General features: G+C 40.0%; 1 protein-coding gene across 1 annotated transcript in view; it reads right to left on the reverse strand.

Annotated features, from left to right (window-relative positions):
- Positions 1 to 11,478, reverse strand: part of AFAP1L1 (actin filament associated protein 1 like 1) — a 52,618-nt gene extending 41,140 nt beyond the window's left edge. Inside the window, exon 1 of the mRNA XM_075209619.1 lies at positions 11,012 to 11,478. Coding sequence (XP_075065720.1) covers positions 11,012 to 11,027 — 16 coding nt within the window. The 5' untranslated portion in view covers positions 11,028 to 11,478. The remainder of the gene's footprint in view (positions 1 to 11,011) is intronic.
- Between the last annotated feature and the right edge of the window lie 313 nt (positions 11,479 to 11,791).

Raw genomic sequence — 11,791 nt, forward strand, 5'->3', positions numbered from 1 at the left:
TCTCAAAAATATTTTGTTACCGATTACTGATCAATATAGTCAGAGAAATATCTAAGAATTGTCTTTGAGACCAGTGTTAGGTTTCCCCAACAAACAATAAGTTGGTTATTATGTGCTAAATTTGCATGGGAGAATGCCATGTGTAAACCATCAAATGCTGAATACTATAGGCTTCATATAAAGTTATAAGTAAGGGTACTTTGCATTGTTTGCCAAGTCAGTTGCATTGTACATGCACACAGTTTATACCTGTATTTTGAGTTACACTTACAGAATTATTTTGCGCATCCATAAGCAGAGCATCATGGCATTGACCTCTATTTTAAGTCATATGTATCTTAAAATATGTACAACTTGAAATATAAAATGTGAAAATGCAAGTGTACAGGCATGTCTTTATTCATGCACTAAAGGTACATTTTTACGTGCCACTATAATTTAGGCCATATATTTATTACTATAAAGGCTCCAAATTATATTTAATGATTCAGTACACTTCTCCATAGAAATCATACTTGCCAACTTTTATTTGGGATCCCAGAGGCAGGGCTGCATGACAAGTGCGGGGGGCAACTACAGAAGGGGATTGTGGTGACGCGACACCGTAGCCCCACTGAGAATGGCGTCATTGCACAGCAGGGACTGGGGCCACAGTGGTGAATTGCTCCCATCTAAAATCAAAATTCAGGATTCTCCCTGACATTCCAGGAGAGTAGGTAAGACAGGCATAAACTGCACTCCTATATATACATAATTCCTACAATAAATGTAAAACTTTAATAGAAAAATACATATTGCATATATACTTTTACCTTTCTTTTAAACAATCTACATTCACAAAATAGAACAAGTAATAGTTGGCCAAGTAATGCAAATCCATCCCATCCATCACAGTTCCTACACATTGGTAATTCAGAACTTGCCATTTTAGATAATAACAGTAAATGTGTCACACTGTAACTGAAGTCAGTATCCTATGTTGGTGAAACACGTAGGATTACACAATTCTTTTACCAGGAGTAAAGAACTGCTGAGAACAAGAATAATCATCTTGTGTTTGAACTCTGCTGAAAAACAACAAGAGTGGTTTGTCTCCTGATCTGTATTGCAGAATCTTATTGAAATAAGGGAGATTATTGACATAGAGCTATAGCAGCACTGGCATGTAGCACTATGTAAACTAGGAGGGATTCCTTTAAACAAGATATAACATAGACTTGAGGGAGGAATGAACTGCTGTTCAGCTCCCTACTCTTCTCCTTATACAGCCACAAAGCATTCAGTGTAAACACAGGCTGACTGCTAAACATCAACCATAGCTTTGGACATCTACCCAGACCAGCCACAGAACACCTAGGGGAGGGTTGTGGGTCAATAAATGTGCCATTGTGGATTCAGCCATTGGAGAGGCTGCAGAACAAGCAACACTAAGGAGACGTCTACAGGTTCTACTGAAGAGACTAGCACTTTATTCATACATGCTGCAATTAATCAATACTCTGCATGTTACAGAGAGCACTTTGTGTAACAAGGGCAGATGTTACCAATCTGACCTGGTGGTAAGGTAAAGGAACAAATAATCTGAGATATGCAAGAACACATCTCTCTGCACTGAACCTATATTTTTTTGAACATGCTAAAACAACCACCAAAAATTATATAAATAATTAAAAAAACCAAAAAAAAAAAACCAAAAAGACAATTTCTTTAGAATATTGACCAACCTCTCAAGAGATTTCTATGAAAGTGGTATGTATGTATTTAATTGGTGGCTCCAATTTTGCATTGCTAATTCAAACCCTACTAAGAATTTGGACATTTGTTCTCTTAAAGTAAAAGGAAAATTAAGTTTGTATTGACATCTGGGATTTCTCACCATTCAGACCAATAAAATAGCCCTTACATAACTACTGTAGAAGTATACAACAATTTAAGATGGCGAACTCTGCATATATTAGCGAGCGATCGGACCTTCGGTCGAAGCTAAAGTCGTTGTAGAGAACACAGCGTTTGGGAAATTCTCCAGTGTTTATCTAGCCTTAGACTAATGGCTTTAATTCTGACAAGCAAACAGTTGTAAACATATATATGGCCTTATCTGTGTGGAGTTTGTATGTTCTCCCCGTGTTTGCGTGGGTTTCCTCCGGGTGCTTTGGTTTCCTCCCACACTACAAAGACATACTGGTAGGTTAATTGGCTGCTATCAAAATTGACCCTAGTGTGTGTGTTAGGGAATTAGACTGTAAGCTCCAATGGGGCAGGGACTGATGTGAATGAGTTCTCTGTACAGTGCTGCGGAATCAGTGGCGCCAACCACTTATACAAAAGAAGCCTACACATTAGAGGGCACTAAGTTTTTATACACCCATGTGTAATCATTAAAATATGTACAATTTCCAGACATACAGTCCAGTACCGCAAGCAGAGATACTTCAACCAGTTTTCGATTGAGTTCCTCCATTTCAGTGGCCATAAACATGTTCACAGTACAATCACCAATTAACCCCAATTTTATTTGTGGTTGCAAGTTAAAATACTTGTTTATAAATAAAAATAATATTTAACATATTTCAATACTACTTCATTAAAATAATTAAGTTTGCAAAACGATACACAGCTGTAATGGGAAGTGATTCTATGCATGTTACACACACACTAGACCCCCTAGTTAGAACATGAAATTACCCTGATGTTATCATGGTACATCTGCACTGTATTTATATACTAACCTGCAATGTTGACTGTAACAGCAGCAAAATAAGAAAGACTTTGAATTATATCCCGCACACAGAATAAGATGTCGTAATGTATAATAGAAATCGTTTCTATACCATGACATTCCTTGGTTGTGTAAATGATACAGGACTCTTACATCACACCCTGTTACACTGCGACCTGTACTACTACCACCAATCTCCTTACACTTTCCTTTATATCTTTTTATACAAGTACTGCTGCCTATGAAAACAGCATTACATTCCTCTCAGACTCAGCACTATGTAGCACCTGCTCCAGAAGCTTACACTGCAGTTTACCGATGAGAAATTAGAAATGTTGAATACGTCTACTCAGCCATCCACAATGTGGATACATTGTTATACTGCTCTTACACCCATTGTAGCTGCTGTTCCTGTGGCTAGAAGTAGCCCTTCCCTTCCCTTGCAGTGTGAGGAGGGTGTGGGGGGTTTAGATCAGGTGCAGCTCCAAGGTCAGGGATTTCAGCTCAGAAGTTTCCTGTGCAAGCAGCATCCTGTGCTGGAGCCCGGCCTAACTCGCAGAGGGGACAGGGACTGAGCCGGAAAACAAGGAAATGCTCCTATCCTGTAGAATCAAAAGACAGGGTGGAGGTGGAGGTGCTGAGGGTGGGAATATTCCAGCTCTCTGTATGCTCCATACGTTGTATGAGCCGGGCATAGTGACAGAAGACAGTGGGAGAACAGCCACAGTATATCCAGGGGCAGGCTGGGCTGGTGTGCATATGCCCTCCGGGCCGGTCACATAGTGGGCTAGCTTGCGCTGGGTCACCTGCACTTTGTTTCCTTTAAAATGATCCTAATAGGCCGAATAGTCGAATCTTGCCCCCTGGACTAAAATTTGCCAGCCCTCCCCTGAGTATATCTGCTTCATCACTTTTACTGGTACAGGTATGAGATCTTTTATCTGGAAACCAGTTATCCAGAGACAGGATAACCAGATACCTCTTCCTATAGTCACTGTGAGGACCACTGCTACGCTATTGTAAGAGGATGTGAATGGCAGAGGCATTCTAGGAAAAGACACTAGTCATTTTTAAATGCAATTTACTATATTATAGAAATGATGGTCCAAATTGGAATGTAAATAAATCAATAAAAAATAGATAATGGATTCTTATACCTTGTTATTTCCCAAGTATTCATAAAGCCATATGCATATTATATACCAATAGTTTATTTCTACTTCCCCCAGTGGATCATTGAAAGCCATTTACTATGCTCGAGGGAAACGTAAGGGTGGTTATGCTATTTCAGCAGTTTTCAGCTCTCTGGCCTGAACCACCTGTTGCTAACTGCTTACATTTATTATATAGGACTTGCTCTCTCTCTGCTCATTGGACACTAAGGGGTATATTTACTAAACTGCAGGTTTGAAGAAGTGGAGATGTTGCCTATAGCAACCAATCATATTGCAGCTATCATTTATTTAGTGCATTCTACAAAATGAAAGCTAGAATCTGATTGGTTGCTATAGGCAACATCTCCACTTCTTCAAAGCCGTAGTTTAGTAAATTTAGCCCTAAGTCCTTCTCTGCTGGGTTACTCTTGTCCTGTATCCTATCAACCATCATCAATTCTGCAACAAAGCTAAAACAACTGGTACGCATTACGTTTGCAGTAGCGGAGTAGGAGGAATCACTGACACATATATATATATATATATATATATATATGCTAGGTGACAAGTACCAGAATCCACATCACTCTATAAAACATAGCTTGGAGAATTATGTATAATATTTGATATCTAAACATGCAGAGCCATTTGCATTTGCTGTTATTATATGGAGCAATAACAAGAGTGGATTTTAGTATTATCACAATGCCCCAAGCCTTTGCAATATATGTTCTGCTACTGAAACAGAATCCACCTCATTTTCAAATGCCTTAGTGCTACTAGTCACGGCTAGATTTCAGCAAGTCGCAAAGCTCCATATTTGTTAAATGCATTGCAGTGTTACAATGTGGCGTCTAACAATGATTCTTTGTGTCACACAAAACTGAGATCAGCATCACATCAACTGCAGCCTTGACCAGATAACTCAACAAAAGGACATTTTTAAAGAGACAGTATTTCTCCAATTCGATCTATTCCTAATAGTGAGATCTAGGTCCTGCCATTCTAAGTCACCAATAGTGCTCTGTTATGCAGTATTTTATATGTGACTGTCACGAAAGTCAGATAGTTGTAATGGTTCTGATCTCTGCTTGAGCGACAGCTACCCCAGAGAGGTGCGTAGTCTAACGGAGGAGAGGTATTCACCCGGGATTCCTGCAAGGGAATATAGTCTTAGCTGTTCTCAACCACAGGTCACGGTCCTCTAGGGGGCGCAGGGCAGATAATACAGAGAACCACAAAGTAACTGTAAGACAGAATGGAATGTAGCCTCAGGTGTATGGAATTCCGGAACAGGATGGGTGCTGTGCGATGATGAGCAGTATAGCCACGAATCACGATAATAGGATAGGCTGAGCTGGTAGTACAGTCACAGGTCCAAACAGCGGAATAAGCTGAACAGATATAGCTGTGAAGCAATGCACTGCGGTGACCAGAAGTACTGAGATCCACACAGGTGTTATAACTCTGGAACAGGACCGATGCTGCAGCCAATGATCGAACGACCTAACTCGCGAAGACAGGAACGAAGGTAAGTATGAGCACGGACGGGAGTTAAAAGAGATGCTTCCTATCAGGTAGGAGACCTGATGAACTGACACCCATAGAAAGGAGGAGGACCCTTATAAAGGGAACTGGCTGGTGATCCTCCTATCACCGTGGAGCAAAGGTTTTAAAAGGGGTTGCACACGTGCAGAATGCTTGGCAAGATGGCATCCGAGGATAGAGGAACACTGGGCAGTACAACAGATAGGAGTAACCACGGGAAACCCATGAATGTAATTAAACTGGTGAGATGCGTGATAGTGACAATAAGGTTATGTTATAATGTATAATAAGGTTCCAAGTACAAGCCAAGATTATTACAGGTGAAAGATTTTGCACATTTCATGTGGCTTTTTAGGAACAATAGGAAAAAAAACTTTATTAAGTGGTGACATCTCAGTGTCCCTGTAAACCACCCCATATTGAGCATCCCATAAAAAGAAAAAAAAAAAGAAAAGCACCGAGTGGTCAGTTGGTCATGAAACCACCTGACCGTCTGCAGTTAGAAGCACTTCACAATAATGTAACAAAGCAGTTATCAACATTTATTTATATAGCGCCAGCAGATTCTGTAGCGCTTTACAATTGGGAACAAACAGTAATAAAACAAAACTGGGTAATACATACATACATACGCAGAGATAAGAAGGCCCTGCTCGCAAGCTTACAATCTACGGGACAATGGTTTAATACACAAGGGTAAGTGCTACATCATATTGAATATTTGTCCTGCTAGAATGCAAAGGTCACAAAGTATTTAGTGGGCTGTATGTTCAGTCACACAACTATGTTGGTCAGAGGGTTGTTGTCTTGTGTTAGCTGTGTAGAGGGCGGTAATAGGGTAACCTAGGGAGATTAAGAGGGTGGTAGAGTATACTATAAGCTTGGCTGAAGAGGTGGGTTTTCAGAGAGCACTTGAAAGTTTGAAGACTAGAGGAAAGTCTTGTGGTGCAAGGGAGTGAATTTCATAAAGTGGGTGCAGCCCGAAAAAAAAATTCCTGTAACCAAGAATGGGAGGAAGTGATGAGAGTAGAAGAGAGACGCAGATCTTATGCAGAACGGAGGTGTTAAATTGGATTCGTTGAAAAATAGGCAACCAGTGTAGAGACTGACAGAGTGACTCAGCAGATGTAAAACGATTTGCAAGGAAAATCAATCTAGCCGCTGTGTGCAAAATAGATTGTAGGGGCTCGAGTCTGATTTTGGGAAGACCAGGATTTACAATAGTCGATGTGAGAGATGATGAGTGTATGAATTAAAGTTTTTGCAGTGTCTTGTGTGAGATATGTACGTATTCTGGAAATGCTTTTTAGATATATGCAGCATGATGTAATTATAAGAGAGGAAGTCGACAAAGCAGAACTATTCTCTTTATTTACAGAAGACTACCACTACAAGTACAGACACTACTGTCTTCCTTGGACAGTCTTCCTTAGCCTACCACCACATCACTATGGATAAAGGCCACCCACAGCTGGAAAAGTATTTATAAGAAGTGGACAGTCCAGGAGACAAGTGTTTGTATGAAACCTTGTGAATTTAAACATATGGATGTGTCAGTTTTACTTGTGAACAGTTCTTAAAAGCTGGGTACACACTACAGAAAATTACCTTGGATGCGATTTCTGTAACGATTTAACCAATGACAGAGTCCCGATGATCATGCAGATTCATGTGTACACACCTGCACAATTTACTTTCAGTTCTATCATCCTTATCTTTCATAACAATCTGCTTAAAAGATCATGACTCTACTGATATCTGCGTACAATGCTGATTGTGAGTGTGTACACACTTCCACATTTAACCAAATATCACTACATCATTGATCATGACTTTTAACAAGTTTAGAAAACCAAATCAAACGATACAATGTGCTTTGGTACGATAAAACATGCTTGTGGGAGCGTACACACTGTTGCAGTACCTGATCAAATGGTCATTTATCGTGTGATCTGCATGATAATTGCATTAGTGTGTACCCTTCTTTAGATACTATTGCACTTTACATTTCCCTCCCTGCTGCATAAAACTATTTTTCCAGGTGCAAATTCTGGATCCTGTAGCTGGATTTATTCCCAACTCTAAACCTGCCCCAAATTGTCACCTCACTGCACCTTGATCCACCTCTGTGGACCACAAATAACCCATCCCACCACCATTATTAATTATTCCCCTAGACTTTATCACAACCTCTGATGCAGGCTAAATAGTATAATAACCTATGAATCAGGCCTAAGGTGTAAGCTCTACTTTAGCTATTGGGGGCAGGCAATGCATCACTATTCTCTCAGCCTTTCATTTACGGCTCTTTTAGACAGTAAGGATGTAAACTGTGCACTTGAAATACTTCTGTTAAAAGGACTCACAATGTAATTACTGCTACAAGTCACCTGTGATTGATATCCGTATGGGATCACAGGGCCTGTTCCAGACAGCCGACATCAATGTACCCATGTGTCTTTAATTCTGTCAGTAAATGCCCCTGGTGTTTTAGGATCAAAGTAGCGGACACATGCTGTGATACTATAGTCACGTCAATCTCAGCGACATAAGGTGATCCAGTGCTTACCTTTCCTACCCTTTTGATAAACAGCTTTAAGACATATTAAGATATACTTAAGTGAAATAACTTTATAAGTAAATGTTATAAGCATATATGTGCAACTGTAGACATCTTTGGTACAGTATATAGACAAATATCCATACCCCATAGGAACACAACCTTATTACATCAACTGTTCCCATTCTGATCTTTACCTCTGGAACAGCAAACCCCTCTGCACTAATCACCTTATATCAATGCCATCAAACCCCTTCCAAAAATAGCCCTTCCTCAAAGAAGTGAATGATCTCATTTCACAATGAATGGTTATGTTTAATGAATTGCTTTGCAATCTAGCGATTATTTTACGGTTCCTTGTAGCTAACTAGATTCTAAGATATTTAGGACATCTTCATTATGTTTCTTTTGTCTTTATTCCCTAGATTATAATTGATTCCCTGTATTTTCCATTATATAACTAAATGCATACATACCCTGAAGAAGTAGACTTATATTGCAATGAACACATGTTTTAATTCCTCACCACCACCCACAGGCACATAACTCACTTGTCCAAGTGAGTTTCTATAACCTGTTCTAAATAAAGAAATGGTGAGCCTATTAAATGTATGTGTCCATTGGGATTTGTAGGAAAACTTAAGCCAGTAACATGTGCTCTGTGTGTCTTTTGCTGTACATTTAAAATATGTCATAAGAAGATGTACTTAGACCTGAGCAACAGACTAGCACATTTGACTTTTTTAAAAAACAAAAAGGTTTTCTATATGAAACAATTTGTTTATGAAGTCATTGTCACATGCATTTTTGATAAAAATCAGTATTTCCCAGATACCATTTTTAAATGATCAGCAAGTTTATCATTTTGATTAAATGGCTTCTAAGTCACCTATTATAATATTATGGACCGAGTTAATGATAATGTGGCACAGAAGGCAACATCAACATTCAGAGGCGGGGATAAGGGAACCGGGGTCCACAGCTCACTAGTTCCCTGTACAGTGGGCCCCATTCTATCCATGGACCTCGCTGCAGCGCACCTGCTGCACCAATGGTAGTCCCGCCACTGTCGACATTGACTTATTTCTGAAGCAGCGGGTGTATCAATGTGAACGGCTCTATAGGGAAGAACATTTTTTGTAGATTTCCACTTGATGTCATAACAACACTTGTGTGTCTGTTGTGCCGTTTCTCTACTTTTAAGGAAATACATTCTTAATATATGCAAAATGATTAATGCTAAATGGCATGTTTAGAATGAATTAGTGTGAGCAAGTACTAAAGAGTGCAGCAAGACTCTCGGGATAAAGAAGCCATTAGCTAATGCTTCAAGGACTCCAGGTACAGTTTCCACCACACTTTTCAGTGGGGTCATCCAGATTGTGAAAATATGGCCAACAGCAATTTAAGACTTTCTTTAAGTCCTTCCTCCATATGTGCGATATGTAGAGCTGTACATAAATAGTACAGGGCATCACAAGCATATGGTATTACATATAATTTAATGTAATCCACAGATAGACCTGTAGTGGTTACAGAGCCTTTACTGCACTTTCAGCTGGGCAAAGATTGCATAACACTGTACACTGGTACATAGTTTTCTACTGTTCCGGAATGTCTGGGAAATTCCTGAATTAAGGGGAGCCCTCCTGGACTACAAATAGATCAGGCAATTCTCCCACAAGGGCACATGCCTACCCGCAAGTTAGGAGGAGACATGTCATGAGGATGCACACTGAGTCTTCATGCAACATTCACTTCCATTAACAACTTGCCCCACCCACTTGATGATGCCTATGGTGTCGCCAAGTTACACCCACCTCTTTCATACCTGCCCTCTGCATCTCCACAAGGGCAGGTATGAAAGGCATGGGTATGATTGAAATCACTGTACATGGGAATGGGGCAGTAGAAGTCATGTGTTCCGTGTAGAAAATTGTGTGTTCCATCATCAGGTGTTGTAAACCACAGACTATTGTTGTGGAATTTCTATACTGAGACACATAATTCCTTCTTGTGCTTTATTAAGTTTCAAAAGCTTTATGGTAATGTATATGTAACCTATTGATGTCTCTGTTCCTCCTGCAGATGTTATCATCCTGTGCACAAATATTTATTACAAAGAAATCAAGTAATGATTAAGTATACAGTACCTCCAAAACATTTTCACAGGTGATCAGTGTGTCAGGAACCATATAGTACACAGTCTAATTATTAAGTGCACACTGCTCCCCCTACAAAAGTTTAGATGTTGCAGCCTATCCATAATCCCCTTGCATTGTGCATGTGTGGTGGGACATCTAAAAAGACTCACTCAATTTAACACTAGATGAAGGATTACAGAGGTAGGTGTTACTGTGATTTTCTGGCTAAAGAATAATTAAAAGTAGTTGTAGTTGATGACTCACAGCAAGCATCACTCTGTCTGCACCTAACACATGCTCAGATTTACACTACACCAGCATTGTTGTTACTTATCAATGCAAGTCAGTGCTACCAAAGGAGCACACACAATGCTACATGCACAGCTATTAGGCAGTCAGCTGCAAGCAGTCTCTAATTTCCAATACCAGTATAAGTTTTAGAGAATTATCCCTGAAAATGTATTTAATTACTGACCAACTGCACATTACAGTTCATCTTATTCTTCACACAAGATAACATTCATTATGTATGTTGTTATCTGGTTCTTAGAAGTTAATATTTATTATACTTCAATATTTAAAAAATACATTATAATTATGATCAGTAAACTTGTCTTGTTTAGTAAATAAACACTAAAGTAAATCAAGTAACTGGTTTATATGTACAAGCTCAGAATCAAGGTGTAAATTGATTATAGGAAACTATATGGGGGGGGGGGGGGGGGGTAATTTAATAATGCAGTGGTAGAGAACTTTTGTTGTCCAGCATTGTGGAATTACAAGTTCCAGCACTCCGTACCAGCTAGATCCACTGTAATGGCAATTTGTTGTGTAAACCTGCTATAGAATACATTTAGCCACAACAATGCATTCATTATATACTGACCTTTAATGCGCTCCATGCTCCTGTTCAGTGCAGCATTCCCAGGTGTGATCTTGGTCACTGGACAGTACCAGTGCTGTGGTCACCCTTAGCCCTCTGTCACCCCAACAGTAGTGATCGTCCTTTCAACTTTGACGAACTCCGATGTAAGCAGATGCCTCTTCTATGTGTTTCTGCCTTTGAGCAATGTCAAAAGTTCTCCCCTATCACTCGTTATCTGATCAGTTTGTCTGCGCAGAGATCCTCCTCCAGATTCTACATCTGAACATTTCACCCTTCCTAATTGCTTCCCTATGAGTTTAATCTGAGCAGTGCTATCTGCCAGAAGCCTCTCTGGATGTGAGCTGCTGGACTTAGCTGAGGTGACTGATTCCACTGTGCATTTACCCCCCTCCCTCCTTTACAAGCAGGCAAAAAGTTTGAAGCAACTTGTAACGTTTTTCCTGTGTCCTGTCCTGTGCCTCCTCCTCTGCCCGCAGATCAGAGGACACAGGGTCTCAGTGCTTCCCCGCCCCCTGCACTCACTAGCCCACACATAGCTGACAAGCTTTTCCAGGGAGGGTCTGCAATTGAGGAGTGCCCTGCCTCACCCTTATTAAGGAAAACCGTTCTACTCCAAGGGCTTCTTACATACTCTTCCTTTGGCAGCATGGAACATGCTTTCCAAAAATATATCCCTTGTAACAGTGAACGCGCAAGAGACAGGTGTGCTGCTTCCAACAGATGGTTAATAATGAACAAGTTGCTGCTCAGAATTGGGGTTTGCTTAACCCTTGATACAAC

Source organism: Mixophyes fleayi, chromosome 4 (assembly GCF_038048845.1).
Source record: "Mixophyes fleayi isolate aMixFle1 chromosome 4, aMixFle1.hap1, whole genome shotgun sequence".
Taxonomy (NCBI): domain Eukaryota; kingdom Metazoa; phylum Chordata; class Amphibia; order Anura; family Limnodynastidae; genus Mixophyes; species Mixophyes fleayi.